General features: G+C 40.0%; 1 protein-coding gene across 2 annotated transcripts in view; it reads left to right on the top strand.

Annotated features, from left to right (window-relative positions):
* Nucleotides 1-17,580, top strand: part of Nrap (nebulin-related anchoring protein) — a 65,346-nt gene that overhangs the window by 9,913 nt on the left and 37,853 nt on the right. The window contains exons 7-16 of one of the 2 annotated variants that reach the window (XM_005387782.2): nt 691-795; nt 1,570-1,677; nt 1,960-2,064; nt 4,651-4,755; nt 5,711-5,827; nt 8,266-8,370; nt 10,122-10,229; nt 11,259-11,363; nt 16,408-16,506; nt 17,127-17,231. In XM_005387782.2, the coding sequence (XP_005387839.1) occupies nt 691-795; nt 1,570-1,677; nt 1,960-2,064; nt 4,651-4,755; nt 5,711-5,827; nt 8,266-8,370; nt 10,122-10,229; nt 11,259-11,363; nt 16,408-16,506; nt 17,127-17,231 (1,062 nt within the window). The remainder of the gene's footprint in view (nt 1-690; nt 796-1,569; nt 1,678-1,959; nt 2,065-4,650; nt 4,756-5,710; nt 5,828-8,265; nt 8,371-10,121; nt 10,230-11,258; nt 11,364-16,407; nt 16,507-17,126; nt 17,232-17,580) is intronic. The other variant, XM_005387785.2, reaches the window with a different exon arrangement.

The raw sequence follows: 17,580 nt of genomic DNA, 5'->3' as shown, positions 1-17,580 counted from the left end.
TTCTTACTTTTTCCTATCATTTATCCTCCATTCTTTGATTGAGCCACACATGTACCACATGGAGAGAAGACCGTGTAACTCATCCAGACCCTGGTCCAAGCAATTTCTTGAGGTTGCTAATTTTTATTAACTGTGTGGCAGAGCTTCCTGAAGAGTGGCAGAGTTTGTTGGTTAAAAGCTCAGATTTTGGAATCAGAGTGCTGAGATTTGAATCCTGGCTCTATCATATATTAGCTGTAGCGTCACAGACAAATTACTTAACCTCTCTGTTCCTTGGCTTTTCATTTGTAAGGATGGGGGACAATAATCCCACCAGATGTGATTGTTATGGAGATTAAGTCACTATTCCTTAACACCTAGAAGTATCTGGCACCCTTTAATTTTTTTATTTCTATCTTTTATTTTTTTTGAGACAGGGTTTTGCTATGCAGTTCAGGCTGGCCTTGAACTTACTTTGTAGCTCAGGCTGGCCTTGAACTCATGGTGATCCTTCTGTCTCTGTCTGCCAAGTACTGGGATTACAGGTGTGCGCCATCACATCTGGCAACCTCTTGAATTTAGTGTATTAATATTGATGCTTCGGGGATCATCATAGATTTGCCAGAGGTTTAAGTTGACTGTAGCCTGATGGCATAGCTTCAGGAGAGCTGGACCTTGTGCAACTTTAAATGTGTGCTGTCTCCTCATCAGGTGGAATACAAGAGAGGGCACGATGAACGCATCTCCAGGTTCACCACAGTGGCTGACACTCCTGAGCTGCTGAGGGCGAAGGCAGGGGGACAGCTTCAAAGTGATGTAAGAAGCAATGGACGCCCAGATGCAGTGGTCTTCACCAAAGACCCCTCATTCTTTTCTTACCTGGAGGAAGAGGGAGGGAGAATGCAGGAGGCACCTGAGTCCTGCGTGGGTGTCAGGAAGAACTTCCTAATGTGAAAGATGATCAGTTGGGTTCAGTAAGCCAGCTAGCACAGGCTCTGCAAAAACTCTTTAAACTGAAAACTCTAGATCAGATGAATCCCACACCAAATGCCACTGATTAATCTGAATATTTAGAATAGAATTTCTAAATAATTTTTGCCACTTGCCTTTTCATAGCCCATGTGCTTCATAGCATATAAGAGTATTATTCTGAATGGGAGGTTGAAGTACAAATCCAGCTTGGCCTCAGTAAGTGGTTTCTACCTGTCTTGGCCTAGGTCTGGGATGGAGAAGCCTCTTTTGTCTCCCAAACTTGACTATAGCTCCGCAAGGGCAGGAGACTTATTATTTTGCCCAGCCCTACCTTTTGGCCCATATCAGGTGCAATACAAGTATATGCTAAACATGCACTTTGACATATTGAGTGTTTCCATGTGCCAGGCACTGTGCTAGGTACTGGGAATTAAGAGGTAAATAAGATATACCTGGCTCATGAAGCTATCAGCCAATTATGTGCCATTGCAACTGTGACAGGGGTGGGCAAGATATCATGGAGCCCTTGGCAGAGCACCTCCCTAGGGTCCTCTGATGAGTGTAGGATTTGGCATGTGATTTGCTCTTTCTCTTTTCCTTTAAAACTTTATTTTTCAGGTGAGATACACAGAAGACTATGAACAACAGAGAGGGAAAGGCAGTTTTCCTGCTATGATCACACCGGCTTATCAGATAGCCAAAAGAGCTAATGAGCTAGCCAGCGACGTAAGTGCACACAGCAATGTTGCCATGTTGCAGAGGAAGCAGGAAGTTAACCTGAGCCTAATTGTCCAACCTCCTGTCTACTTTTGGATGTGCTCTGGAGCCAAGAAATAGCTTTCCTTCATAGTTTCTTATTACTTACCATGATAGTAACCTAGCTCTTGTATGTCTAACACATGTTCCTTAGACTCAAGCATAAGAAAAACATTCCACAAGACTTTCATTTTTAACTTTTCTGTGTGTGGGAGGTTAAATTCATTGATTTTTCCTTTCCTTTCCATATAGGTGAAGTACCATCAACAATACCAGAGAGAAATGAGGGGAATGGCTGGTTCAGCCATTGGAGCTGAGGGTGTGTTGACAAAAGAATGTGCAGACCAGTATGGTCAGGTATGTTATAAAGTCACTTCTTGAGAGGCTGGCCTTTTCCACTGCCGGTTCTGTTTGGCCTTTACTAGTTGTGACATTTAATCAGACTTTATCTCTGTTCTATTTAAGAAGGGTGGATTTTATAGGCCGGGAATGGCAAATAAAATTATACAGGGTTCAACTTGATCTATTTAAGAAAACAAATTGTAAGAATACGGCATTCTTGTGTTCTCGTTGAAGAACACCCCCAAAGACAGAAACTGACCATGTTGCTGTAGGAAAGGGATCAAAATGCATGTCTTGAAAAATACTGAGCATTTCACTGAGTAAGAGGGCTCATTTTCTTAGAAGGCAAAGTTCTTATCTAGGTTGCTAGATAAAGCAGTATAACAAAGAATGCAAACATTTATCCTAATTTTATTTTTCAAGTGAACTACATCTTGTCAGGTAGTAGAAAGGTTGAGATGATAGTTATGTTAATTTTTATTTGTACTTGCCTCTGTATTTTGTGGTCAGCTGTTGTAGGAAGAAAAGAAATACTTCTTTTGAAGCTGCAAGGAAAGCATATTGGAAGAACAAATTTGTGTGCTGGAATGATACTTGCAATGAGTTTAAGTGATTTTTAAAAATTTGGCATAGTATGAATTCTTTGCATTGTACAACATACCTGACCTATAAAAAGAAACCACAAAGAACTAATTTCTGTCTTTAGAAAAACTAGTTGCCATATGTGATCATACACTCCTGTGAGTCTTAGTATAGGTGTGAATGAAGATGGACGTGATCCTTTTGCAAATATCTCCCTGAGGAAAAAAAATACTTGGTTTTGAGTTAAAAAGACCATTTCATTAAATTGTACAAGTTAATTAAATCATATCTCACTGAATTAAACTCAACAAAAATATGTTTCTACTGGTTTTATGTCTTAAATGTAGTATTTAGAAGGCTCAGGATAACTTTTAGAAATCCATTTTATCTTAAAAAATCTGGCTTTTATAGTTGGAAAAAATATTTTGTCCTTTATTGTGCTGTTCTATCTGCCACTAGTTATCTGCTGCCCACAAAATTTCATACGGGCATCTACAGGGCCATATACATAGATGAACTGTAACTTCATAGTATCATAGTTAATTCTTGGTCATTAGTATACTTTGAAGTTTCTAGGCTTCATAATAACAAGTGCAAGAATCAAAGTAGGTGCTGTTTGATAGCACTGCTAGCAGCTGTTGGAAGGACACTGCCCAGTGTGGTATTTCACTCTGGGACTTAGTGTGACTTGCCAGGGCACAAGTAGGAGGGAGTGAGAGAGAACCAGGCAGGCAGATAAGCTATAAATATCTGTAGGGCCCTAAATGCCAAGCAATTCATTCTTCTTTACAATGACTAATTACACTTATCAAAAGACTATATCATGTAATCAATTTATTATTTGTAACAATCAACTCCCTAACAACAGGATTAGGTTTCTTACAAAAAATTTACACACACACACACACACACACACAACTACAAAAACAGAGCAATGAGGCAGGATAGGAAAAATCATAGGACAGATTGCCAAAGAATTTGAGAAACTTAAAAAAAAAGTTTTAGAATATTCTGGCAGCCACCTGAAAAGGAACACTTAGGCTGAACAGTTTTCATTATTGAGTGAAAGGAAGCTAGGCGTTTTAATTTGACTCAGCTGCTATATTTGAGCACATGTGTGTGCCAGAGTGCAAGCTGGTTCTGGCGTGGGCAGGCCTATGCCTCAGAAGAGGCCCCTGAGAGATGGAGTCATGCATCCAAGGGGGCACATTAAGGGCTGTTCCAGCTTTGTGGGCAAAGTGCAGCAAGAACTCACACCAGGAAGCAGCAGATTCTGACCCAGGCATGTCTGAGGGGATGGAGGACTTGGGAACTTCTAAGAGAATGGTGTATCTGAGCGGGTCTTGAAGTACATCCGTCAACCAGGAAAGGGTTCCCCAGGTCAGGTAACAACAGTTTCACAAGAAAGAAGGTTTCCCTTTGTGGGAGTGTTTGGGTGGTATGAAGAAGAGAAAGGAAAAATTAAGACTGATATTATACTCTGTATACTTTAGTACATATTAACTCCCACCTCAGGTCCTCTGATGGGAGTTTGAAGCCCCTCCCACCAAAGGACAGAAATATTGTAATACTTGTTTTCTGGTTATGTTGCACACATAAGTGGAAGGAATAACACTTGAGATGTCAAAATATCCTTTTGTATGTATGTATTGTTAAACCTAAGTAAGGTACAGTTTGAGACTAAGACAAAGGACTTTCCCAATATGTAAGACAGGAATATTCCATAGCAACGTAGGACTGAATGCCTGGTAAAGTATCTTGATTTATCTGGTGAAATTAATGGTGATCATGAGGATAGTTATCATTTATTTAGTGCTAACTGTGTATTGGGTACCAGTAAGTGGACCTGACTCAGGGTGTAGCATCTTTGCCACTGTATTGTATAGTTCCTACGGCAAATACTGGAATTCCCAATGTGGATGGGCTGTTATAGGAATGAGCTCCATGGGCAGTCATTGCTGACGCCACCCATTTGGAGAGATAAGCATTACTGATCAAAGATTTTGATTGACTCAGCAGGGTTACTTGGAGGAATATGAAGAGCCCAGGGGAAAGGGCAGCTTCCCAGCCATGATCACCCCAGCTTATCAGAATGCCAAGAAGGCCAATGAGCTTGCTAGTGATGTAAGTACCACACGTGGGACTGATAGAGTTATAGAGGAGGCGGAGGAAAAATGAAACTTAAAGGCTGCGCTTATTGAGATTTGCACACAAATACATTTATTAGAGCTGAACCAAAGTAGAATGTTAGGCTTGCCCTCAATTCCCATCCAAATTTCTGATCTCTGCTTATTATATCAAGAGTCACTGGTTAGATTAATGTGCTTCCAAAGAGATTGACATGGACAAACAGCACAACTCCCTTGAGAGCGTTTGAAGCAAATACAAGTGCTGGCCCAACCAGATAATCTGGGATTAAGAGACTCTGCACCAAAAATCCATTGAGAAACTGAGCATTTTAGGGGAAGAGCTGATTAAAACAAGCGGTCTTATTATCAAACTGGATGTATCCTAATGATAAATGATTTTATTTACAGAACATAAACCAGCTGGCAGTCCTCGAAAGAGAGACTGGAATTAAACTTGGTAAGGTGTGATGCTCTCGGCAGATCTTAGCATGGCAGCATGAACTTGATCTCTAATCAGAAGCCAGCATTCATTTCAGGTCCTTTGCATCACAACCCAGCTGATGTTCTGTTATTACACATGTATGCAGAACAACACCACCTTTGCTCTGAGAAGGAAAGTACAAGATGTTACTACCTCTTCCCCTCAGCCAGCCATAGGAGAAATGACGTTGAAGTCTAGTGCAGAATGGAGTTGGAATTATGTTCTTTCTATGATCGTTTTAAGACCTTTTTTCAAGCCCAGTTAGAGCATAAGAAGCATGAAAGGGTCAGTGCATTTTTAATGTAAACAAGGTTGAGTAGTTTATAGAATTAATGAAAAGTTCACATGAATTTTTTCCTTGTGAAAATTCCGTGAAGTAAATGTTGACATTAAATCATAGACAATTTTGAGGAGATTCATCTCACAGGACACAGTAACAACTCTAGACCCCCTTATGTCTTTCTTTCAGATAAAATACAGACAGGACTTCCAGAAGATGAAAGGTGCGGCACATTACCACGCTCTCCCTGCCCAAGACAACCTGGTTCTCAAACGGGCTCAGAGTGTGAACAAGCTTGTGAGTGAGGTGCGTATGGGTGGGGTGGTACTCACTTATCACACTTATGTGCTACCACCCTTTTGTGCCAGAGGATGCATGTCATTAGGCCACACCCATCTTTAAGCTGTTTGGAATGTTTAGGACCACTTGACCTTCTCCATTAGCACCCCAGTCCTTTCTATACTCTTCTGTCCCTCCATAGCAGCTCTTCTCATGTCTACTACTTCTCTGGATTCTGAAGGCATTTGAGCCAGAAACCTCTGGGAAGAATTATAGCTGTCACACATAATGCATTATCTGCACCTCAGAACACAGATGCAGATACCCTAGAATGTTTTCTTCTCTAACTTCTAAAGGCAGGTCCTTCACCCCAAACTGTATGTTGACTCATGGTCCTCTAACTTTGGACTGCTCTGAATCACAGAAGGACACTTTCTTGAACTTCATTAGGTGCCTCCATAGTAAATGAGCTAGTAAATGACCTTAAACTTTGCATTTAAACAAATGTTCCAGATGATTCTGATGCTCTAGAGCAGTGATGGTGAACCTTTCAGAGACAAATGCAACCCAAAACCCACTTATTTATCCCAAAGTGCTAACACTGCAATTAAACCTGAACACTGAGGTTTTTGGTTAGAAAAAAACAACTCATACATTCACATCTTTTGTCTTAAAAGAAAAACAACACACATGGCATAAGTTCACCACCAGTGCTCTGGACCATAGGCTCGGCCTGTTTTTGTAAATAAAGTTTTATTGAGACACAGTTTCATCATAATTATATTGTCTGTGGCTGCTTTCAAGCTAGAAGGGTAGAGTTGACCACTTAATATAGAGACATATGGCTAACAAAACCCAAAATATTTTCTATGTGGTCTAGATGGGACCTCTACATTTATGAGATTGTCACTTTATCATAGACCCGGGAAAAGAAACTTTCTGGTTCTGTTTCATAGAGTTTCAGGGACAAACCGTCCCTTAGGAGTGCTGCTCTACTCATGCAGAAATGCTACTGCCAATTCTCTGGCCTTTTGTTGGTAAAAAGTCAGTTTCTCTGTGGGGTGACAGGTCCCAAGAATGAGGTGTGGCAGATGAAAGAAAAACAAGAGAGACAAAGTTATGGGATCGGGGGCTATAGCCTCTAGGACTGAAGCCTCAATTACAATTTTCTTTAGTGTTTTATTGGGATTCTCATAAAAAGCAGGAACAGGGGAAAGGAGAGAATTATGCACACGATTAGCAAGGGCAGCACAGCTTAATTATTACAGGAACTGAACTTTGATTGAGCCAGCCCTCATGTTATCATTCTTTCAGACATATCTCAGCAAAGCATCTAGTGTTGTCCCAGCAGCTTGCTACAGGGACTAAGGTCCTGCTTTCGTTTCCTATTATACTAATGCTTTTAGTAGAATTCCTCTAGAATCAGACAATCATGTGGCTTGGTCAGGCTCAAAGTCCCATATAGGCAATACATTGAAAGGTAAATGATAGAACGTCCTTCTCCACAACCTTTCTTCATGTGAATATATGTTACTGCATATATGAAAATAGTGGCATGTCTGTAGAGTTAGAATCTGGCTGTATATGCAGATTTATATTTTTAAATTTTACATCATACTGTGAGCACTCTAATGCATCCTGCATACTTGAAAAGACATGTCCCCAACCGTATAGTTTTATTAGACATGATAACAAATTAAGCTGTATTTCCTGTGGTAGTGGGTCACAAGGGAAACTTCAATTTCTTTTTGCCCTATATTTATTCATTAAGACATTAATGGTAATTGTCCTTACCTGCCTTCTGCAATTACCTGGGATGAATTGGAATCTGTTTAATAATTATAGCCTCACATTTTCCATCCAGGTATCCAGGGGAGCTCAAATAACTCACCTCTTAAATTAAAGATCCCCTCCAAAAGAATAGTCTCCTTTATTATATTCTTATGTAGTACATGTTTCTGGTTAAGTTTTAATGAAGTATACACAGAAATATGTGTATACATTGTTAAATATATTGGACTTCTACAGTGGACTTATCTATGTAACTAACTCTCAGATCAGAAAATTGAAGTCTCTCATAATTCCTACATTTTCCCCTGGAGACAGTTTTACCATTAAATTTTGTGTGTGTGTGGTGCTAAAGATTAACCTCAGGGCCTCACTTGTGCTAGGCAAGATAAACCTCTGTACTGACTACACCTTCAAGCACAATTTAGCCATTTTTTTAGCTGTATGAGGTCTTACACTATTTGTACTTGAAAGGGAACATGTATTTTTAATTTCAGAATGAAATCAACTATTCATTGTTTGTGTTTATAAAAGAAAACATATACTTGCAGTATCCTATGCCTGGTATTTTATAATCTTGGAAACTAAAAAGAAAGATCCCAGTTAAGTTCTGGAGATGTTTTCAGGAGTGACTTCTGGTTTGATTCCATTGTGTGTCTGGTGTTTTGGTTTCCAAGGTGGAATATAAGAAGGATCTGGAAAGTAGTAAAGGTCACAGTATCAACTACTGTGAAACACCTCAATTCAGGAACGTGAGCAAGATCTCAAAATTCACCAGTGATGTGAGTCCTCCATGCATCTGGGCACTTTTTTTGTGAGCTTAATTTGTAGATCTCCTAAGAGACAATCTCTGTGAATATATTCATGTGTCTTGGGAAAGCATGGCTTCTTAGGCACAAGTACCTATGGATTATGTTAAGATTGCCTGCTCGGATTTCTCCTCATAGTGTCACACACCTTGCTGTGCCCTCTTCCTTTCCCACACTTGACCTTGCATCCTCAGGACAGGACCTGTCCTCTTTCTCCTTTTGCTCTCCTGCTCTGCAGCACAGCATCCTAGTGACCGATGCTAGCAGTGGGACCTGGCTGAGCATGCGACATCCCCTCTCAGTGTGACTTTGTGCTTCTAGATTAAAACATGATCTCACCTAATCCTCACACTCACCCTGAGAGCCAGATATTATTTCCCCATCTTCCATATGAATCAATAAATACTAGAGTGGTATTTGTGAATTTGGGCACTCTCAGGGAAGGTCTGAAGATGGAACTTGAGAACATCAAGAACCTATTCTACATTGTATAATTTTTGCTTCTGCTTAGCTACACATAATAGTAGAATTTACAATCATGGGGACTTTGGAAGGCTCAATGAAGAATTTATTTTGCATGGATGTAGTGATAAGTAGGATCATATCTGGTATATAGTAATAGGAGCATATTTAAATACTTCCACGTGTAGAAACACAACGTCTACCGGGGTAGGGGATTTTAATGTAGCTTCATTAGAAGCCACACAGATTTTTGTTTGTGATCTCCCATCATTACATTTTGATCTTTTATTTACTTGTTTATTTATTTGGTGCTGGGGATTGAACCCAGGGCCTTATGCATGCGAGGAGGCGTGGGCACTGCCACTGAGCCTCATCCCCAGCCCCAGATCTTCACTTTATTTTAAGCAGCACTTGGGATAAATGTCATTATTTCAAATGGTTGCAGTAGTGACCAATTTTTACATTACAGAATTTGACAAAGCTCAGCTTATTCTTCATCTACTGTCATCCCTTGGTATCTGTGGGGAATTGTGGCATCTGTGGGGAATTTCCAGTACTCCCTTTGTGAATACCAAAATCCTCAGACAGTAAAGTCCTTTATACAGAATGGCATAGACAGTATTTGCTTAGTCTTCATGTATCCCTGCATATATTTTAAAACTATCTCTAGATTACTTATAGTACTTAATGCAACATAAATATTGTGTAAATAGTTATTATATTATGTTTAAAAAAATACCAGCAAGAAAAAAATCTGTGTACAGTATGTTCAGTGGAGATGCAAGTTTTTGATCCATGATTGGTTGAATCCACGGATACAGACCCTGTGTGCCAAGAGGCTATTTACAAATGGAGGTGAGAGCATGCAGTGATTTGTGCCAGCCCCAGCCTGGATGTGTGCAGACAGTGTCCGCACAATCAGTGCTTGTCTGCTGGAGAGTTCCACACTTACATGATAAATTTTCACATTGGAAAAATCTGGTAAATTTAAAACTGAAAATGTAAAAACAAATGAACACAACATCCAGTCTGCTCTGTTCTGTCAACGCCCATCAGACCCCATGTTCTTGTGCGTTTATCTGCCTGTCTTGTGCTTGCTTGAAATTTAAGTTGTAAAAAAAAGTTGGCTTTTTGTTTAGTCAGTAGGACTCTGGTTACTTAAGTAGCTTAATCATTTATATTTTGGATTTAGTACGTTAACAGGGTGCTTTCTCTTCAACTAGTTGGAAAGTTTGTGTTGAAAGTTTTATGTTTCCACGTAGAATAAATATAAAGAAGACTACCAGAACCATATGAGAGGCCACTATGAAGGAGTTGGCATGGACAGGCGCACCCTCCACGCTCTGAAAGTCGGCAGTCTGGCCAGCAATGTGAGTGCTTTGTGCAAGGGCCTGAAAGGATGGATTGGAGTAGGATATGGGGAATTCAGTCAATTCTTTTTCAACCTCCCCTTTTAAAAATATCTCCATTCTAATGTGTCAAGACAGATCCATGAGAGCTTCTAAATGGTAACCAATGCAACCAAGGATTTGTAAAATTCTTCAGGAATCTTAAGGATTTTCAAAGTCTTAATTTATCTTAGTTTTTTCTAGTTTGAAGAGTACCAAGGTCTATTATGGTTGATCCATTACGATAAACATTTTAAATTTTGGAAAGGTCAAGAGAGATGGATAAGCATGATTCATATTTGAAATTCCCATTCAAAAGCTTTTGTGACTTACTTGGATTTATTTGGTTGGCGAGTTTGTCCAGTAGTTTTATTCAGTCATTGTATTTATTAAAGACTTCCAGGGACCAGGCACTGGTCAAGATGGTGGGATAACGAAACAGATCAGGTTCCTGTTTTCCTGCTAATGGGTAATCCATTGCTGTCCCCTTGGCTTTGGCAATCCACTTCACAGATTGACAAATGCCAGCTTATAAATCATAGAGCAGAGTTAAAGGACACTTATAGGAAACTGATTTCATTATTCAAACAAACAAATGTCAGATTTCCTCTGCTTGAGAATGTCAAATTTGACTTTTAGGAAGAAAATTTAAATTTTTACTCTGAAGACTCTTGACTTTGCATTTATTTTCTTGGGGTTAGCCAGGAAGGACTTTCTTTATAGATTCACATGAAAGCGTTCCTTTTTTAAAAAACAAAAATGACAAGAAGTCCCTTAAGTAAAAAAATAAAAGACAAATAGACTACAGATGGACGTTGACTAATTTTGGATTACTTAAGAAGAATTCAGATTAATTTAAGACAAAATTGTAAACATAATTTTCCTTGGAAGTAGTGGAAATGAATTAATTTTGTTTCTGGCTATTTTATAAACAATTCTGAGGACATTCCAACAAGTTCAAAAAAAAATGCAGACTGATTCTCTGTCCTTGTTCTTCCCTTTGGGTTTCAGATAGCGTACAAGGCTGACTATAAACACGACATTGTGGACTACAACTACCCCGCCACTCTTACTCCTTCCTATCAAACAACAATGAAGCTGGTTCCTTTGAAAGATGTAAGTTCTCTTCCAAAAGCCCTTTGGCTTCATTACATGTCCCTTCCTGGGGTGGGGTGTGTGTGGGTAATGAGTCCTTAGCAACTAGATGGAAAGAAACAAGATACAATTTGTAGGAGATTGAAAAGACCAAGAAAAGGGGCTTTCTTTTTTCTTTAGGAAGTCCATTTGTGCATGGTTGGAAACTCAGATTTTCAATGTAAAGGGAGGATGACTCTGGTTTTTGTGTTGGAAGTAACCTGAAGTTCAGTTTCTCCTCTTAGAATCTGGAGGGCTGTGTCTACTGGTCACATTTATAATAGTTATTCTTTAACAATGATGATCTCTTTTTAAGAAAAATCCTCTGTGTATAGAATAGTAAAGACTGAAGGAAATAAAGTAAGAAACACAGATGGATATAAATTGAGAATAAGGGGCAAGGCTGATTTTTCCTCAGGAGCACATAGGAAACTGTATATACTTGTTAATTATTATAGCAGTGAATTTATAGTTAGGCTTCTCCTAAACAAAATGGTATAATTAATTAAATTTATTGGCTTCTAATCATGAGTTTTACTTCTTGTTTATTATAAAAAATTTTTAAAGTACAGAAAAATACAAAGAAAAAGATAAAAGTCATCTGTTATTGTAGGAAGTATTTAAGGTGGCTTAGAAATGAGTGGGTGTCAGAGTTCTTAGTGAAGGTGATTTGCAATCAATAGTGTAACAATTCTACATACACTTATTGACTGTGACTATCTTTCAAATCCTTCAGGGTGAGCACTACTCACCCCACAACTGGTAATTGATTGGGGTTTTCCTGTTTCCCATTTCCTCCTCTCTTTTGCTCAGTGTAGGAGCTGTAGGATTCAGCTGGGTCGTACATAGTGCCTAGGACATTGAAAAATAATCATTGGTAAATAACAGCCTACTGGATGAACAAGAGATTTCCAAATATGTAATATAGCATGGGATGGCAAATAGAGAAATAAAAGAACCTAAATTTGCTTCCCTTTTCCCAGGAAATGTTATTGGTTGACTTATTCAGTGAATGAGGGATGATAAATGACTTATTTCAGTGAATGAAATTCGCAGTCAAACTCAGCCCTTGCCAAAGCTATTTTCATTCCTTTCTGGCTGCACACCTCACCTGGGACACTTGCCTATTGGGAACATATTGAAACTTGAATGTGTCCTTTTGCAGTAGAATTCTAGAAAGGATACCTAATAAATAGTACACACACACACACACACACACACACACACACACACACACACATACCCCTGAAATAGATTCCTACAACTTTGTGCATTCATTCCCGTGACTGTTACATTTGTCTACAAAAGACTCTGGATCAAATTGTAGACCTGAACTATAGTGAACCCATCTGGAGATGTCTGACACCATAATTAAACTGAACTGAACTAGAAATACTAGTTGAGTTTAGAGACAGACTCTCAACTAGCAGCACCTGAGCCACATCCAGCTCAGGCGTCTTTTTGTTCAGCCATGGGTGTTAAAAGTAATTGTACGAGCATGTGAAAGTGGTGAACTTGCATACAAATATTACTTCTACCTTTTCTTGAAAAATCTATAAACACAGGGAAAAGTGGGCTAGTTTTTGTGTGGCAGCCGTGGGCTGGGCCTGAGTGGTGGCTGCTCCCTGTGTCTAACCCTCCTTTCCTTTCTCTTCATGGCTCTGGTCGAATTTATCATCCCCAGTGCAGGGACTTTAGTACTCAGGAAGTTTGGGGAGTTGATTTCCAAGAGGGTTTGTGTTCTCTCTACCTGGTAGCCTTAGAGGTGTTGAAATGGCTACAAAATTAAATAAAGCATAGCCTTTAATTAGAGAAAATTTCCTCTCTAGATGGATTTTTGTGAGCACAGAATTAGAATGAGACTGTATCTTTAGCAAAAAATTCCTTCAGAAAGTAGATCGAAACCATGGCCAACTATTTGTGATGTTGAAAAGATGTGATTAATTATGGAGACTGTTAATTATGTCCTGCAGAGCAAAATAATTGTGCTCTGTGACACACTTAATGCAGAACTGTCAAGGAAGAAAATGCTACTTTAAAAATATAGTTTTTGTGACATTTTAATATGCCTAATTCTGAATTCTAATTGGCTTATTATAATTTTTACAATTATAATTTTTCCTTCTGAATTAATTCATTAAGGAGTCACAGTACTCTAATATCATTAATAGTTGACATTGAACTGACTTTATATTTCCTAGTTTTTTCTATTACTCAAGAATTACACAATTTTTTCCCTTGGATTATTAACTAAAAAGCACAAAGTACTTGATGCTATCTTTCCCTCCAGATCCGAAGACTCTGTGGCCCCATGTCAGGAACACTACTTTTCCTGAGACTTTTCGGGGGATTAATCTGTAAATCATTTGTACCTGTCTAACAATACTAGCCCTGGTTATGGGAATCTAGAAAATACCAAGTAGTAGTCCCAAGCACACTAGCAATGGCATCCATGATTTTAGTGCTTAGATTAAGAACCACTTTTAGATTCAGACTGCTGGGATTTGAATCTAAACACTGACACTTACCAGCTGGGAGACACTTCAGCAAGTCGCTTGAGGTCTCTATGCCTCAGTTTCCACACTTTAAGGTAAAGGTAATAATAGCACCATGGGGTGTTTGAGAGAATTAAATGAGTTAATATGGGTGAAACACTTGGAGTAGTGCCAGCACTCAGTAAAAGCCATGTGCTGACCATAGTTAGTGTTAGCTGGTGTTGGGACAGGCAAGAATAAAGTGAATACAAGCCCCAGGAAAGACAAGCTGGTAGCCAGTGGACCCAATGTGGTCTTTAAGACTAGTTTGCTTGCATCACTGAATTTTAAAATCATTAATTAATTTGTCAGCATTTAACAGCTGGAAGATTTTATATAATAATATGGTTATCTTGTGTCTTTGGAATAACTGAAAAATGTGCCTATTCCCTGCTCTGCATTGATGCACGATGACCATCCCCTAGAGCTCTGTTACACTGATGTCTTTGACTACTTTTTCCACCCCTTCCCTGGCGATAAGGCCAGGCATTGAGGCTTGCATGCAGCTGGGGAGCTGGTTCTTATGGACATTTGTGATCTTTGGACTATGGATTCCCCAGGGTGGGCTGCATTCCCAAGGAGGCAGCAGTAGGAGGGTGTAGAAGACAGATAGGACAATGAAGACAAGTGACTGTAATTTACACATATAGGAAATGGTAGGAAAGTGTAGTGGTGGCCAGGTGGGCAGAACCAGCTGCCAGAGGCACAGGCCAGAGGCCTGGATGGGATCCAAGGAGAGATGGCAGTGAGATGCAGCAGGGGGTGAGGAGTTCTGAGGCAGAGCTCAGGCCTACAGAAGCTGCCACACACTGTGGGACACTGGGTAGGGTTGTGGGGCTTGGGCAATGAAACAGAGACGGGTATCTGTATGTGTGGCCTTAGGTGGTGATTTAGTCTCCATGACCTTGCCAGCTGTGGGTGGAAAGACTCAGATGTCCTCAGGGACTGCATCAGTTTGGGGTCCTGGGGTAAATGACCCAGGGTAGGGCTGAGTTAGAGTTCACTCCCTCTGCACAGACACCTGTGACAATTTGTCAAAGGAATGTATGAATGAACAAATAGATGAATGAAAGGGAATCAGACAGGTATAAGGAAAGAAGGGAAAGATAAAGGATGAACTTCTTTCCCTTTTGCCTGGATTTTGGGCTAACCTGGTATTAAGTTGAGAAAGAGGCCATTGGTCATCTACGACCCACAGCCTCACCTTCTTTTCTTTTATCCTGGCTCCCCTTTCTCCCTGAACAGGTAACAGTGTTTCCCCTCAACTCAGCTCACCCCCATCCCATTATCTACTCTCCCTTTTTTTGTGCTTATGTCTTTTGAGACAGGGTCTCACTATGCAGTTCAGGCTGGCCTTGAGCTCACTTTTGTAGCCCAGGCTGGCCTCGAACTCACAAGTATCCTCCTGCCTCAGCCTCCAGAGTGCTGGGATCATAAGCATGCGCCACCACGCCTGGTTCTACCCTCGTTCCCTTGATCTGAAATGCTAGGCCTTTACTTCTCTGCTTGAGTTCCCTTTCCCTCTGCATTAGATCTTGGTTATGTATGCTTGGAGGAAAATAAGATTATTAGATGAATATAATCTTATGTGCAAATGACTAATAATTCTTCACTCTGAAAAGCAATTTGTATTTTCCAAAGAAAATATTTTACTAGCCTTATGGTAGTCAATGCTGTACTGGAGATTCACCTCCTCCTCTTCAGAACCCACATCTATGCAAGTGCAAAGGGAATGGCAGTTTGCTTGGGAACTCATCAAGGTGGAAGTGAGGGTCACACATGGGCTGGTGCACAGGTTGCAGACTTGTCAAGACTGTCCCTGCAAGGGGCCATTCAAGCTCCTTTGCCCCCATCACAAAGCATGTACATGATCCTGGTTGGAGTTTCTGGCTTTTTTTCATTTTTCCTTAAAAAACATATCTTTTTTTTGAAGTATGAGACATATATAGAAAAGTACACCAAGTACAGATATACACCTTAAATTTTGATAAAGTGGCCTTATGCACATCTTTATTAGGAATTAGCCTAGGAATAGGATTATTGGGACACAGGTGTATGTGCCAAGATGCCATGCTGCTTTGTACCAATCTGCCTGCTGCCAGGAGTGTTATGGGAGTTTCCACAGCTCTGTGTCCTTGCCAACACTTGATATTCTCAGAAATTTAAATTTTCTCTCTTGAGGTAGGGGTGGAAAGATATCTTGTTGTGATTATCATATGTATTTCTCTGAACAATAATGAAGATGCGAGCACCTTTTCCTATGTTCCCTGGCCAGAAAGTTGATCTTGTTGTGAGTTGCCTGTTTTAGTCATTCATTCCTCAGCACACTGTTTTTCTGCCTGTTGACTTTCAGTACCCATTGGTATTCAGCTGGAACCTTTGGTTCTTTTTCTAGTAATTTGAGAATCTCCACCAGTTGGGTGGGGGCAGGGAACCAAACAAACTGCAGAGGTAAGAGCAGGTTACACCTTCCTGCGTCTGTTTGTACCCAGGTCAACTACAGGCAAAGCATTGACAAGCTGAAGTACAGCAGTGTGGCCAGCACTCCGCAGATGGTTCAAGCCAAAATCAATGCCCAGCAGCTGAGCCACGTGAGTTGACTTGTGTCTGCCCAGCCCAGTGTGCGGGTCTTGTGTTGGCTGTGAGGCCTCTGAGCATCTACTCCCTAAAGAGTGCACTTTATTAATGGTGGCATGTTTTATTACAGTCTGAGATGACCCCATTCTTTAAAATGTTTTATCATGTAAAATTTCAAATACTTTCAAAAGTAGAGAGACTGTCCTAATGAATAGCCGTGTCTATCACCCAGCTTGAATGACAATCAACTCCTGGCCCACCTAGATTCAGTTGTATGCCTACCCACTTCCCCCTTCCCTATTCTTTTAAAGAAAAGTCCAGGAATTATATAACAACCTATAAATAATTCAATATAATTTTCTGAAAGGTAATAAAGAGTTAAACATGTTTGCATAATTTTATATATCACACACACACACACACACAAAAAAACCCTAGCAAGACAGATACTATTATTTTTTGTTTGACATCTTTAGTATATTAATTTAAAAACATACCCCCAATTACAGGCTTCCTTGTAAAATGCCTTTTCCAGAAACTCATTCTCAATGATGGGTCTCAGGGAAAGAGAGTTTCCTCCCCATAGTTGTCTTACCCTTATAAAAACATAGCAGATGTATTTTGAATCCAACAGGTGAATTACCGTGCTGACTATGAGAAAAATAAGTTGAATTACACACTGCCACAGGATGTGCCTCAGATGGTGAAGGCCAAGACCAATGCAGAGCTCTTTAGTGAGGTGAGCACACCCTAGGGGAAAGTTGCAGTGAGACTGTGCATAGTTGTGAAAATGAAGACAGCAGGATGTTCCAGCAGGTAGGGGACGTTCTTTTCCTGTGAGAGGTTCGTCAAAGGTATCACTGTGCGATCGTTTTGAGTTTTACCACCTCATGGCACACTGTAGTTCACTAAGGGTGAATTGGTTATAGCAATTTGACTTTCATTATATGAGCATGTGTATCATGTGTGTGTCTACACACACACCCATCACCACCACCATTATTGTCATCATCCTGGTGACTCCTAATTGGAGATTGATTGTGAGGGTTTAAGAAGGACAATCTTAATCATCTGAGTTTCTTGGAGTC

The sequence above is a fragment of the Chinchilla lanigera genome, unplaced genomic scaffold (assembly GCF_000276665.1).
Source record: "Chinchilla lanigera isolate Chin_1 unplaced genomic scaffold, ChiLan1.0 scaffold00030, whole genome shotgun sequence".
Taxonomy (NCBI): domain Eukaryota; kingdom Metazoa; phylum Chordata; class Mammalia; order Rodentia; family Chinchillidae; genus Chinchilla; species Chinchilla lanigera.
The sequence above is the reverse complement of the archived record's forward strand: the minus strand, read 5'-3'. Positions and strand labels throughout refer to the sequence as shown.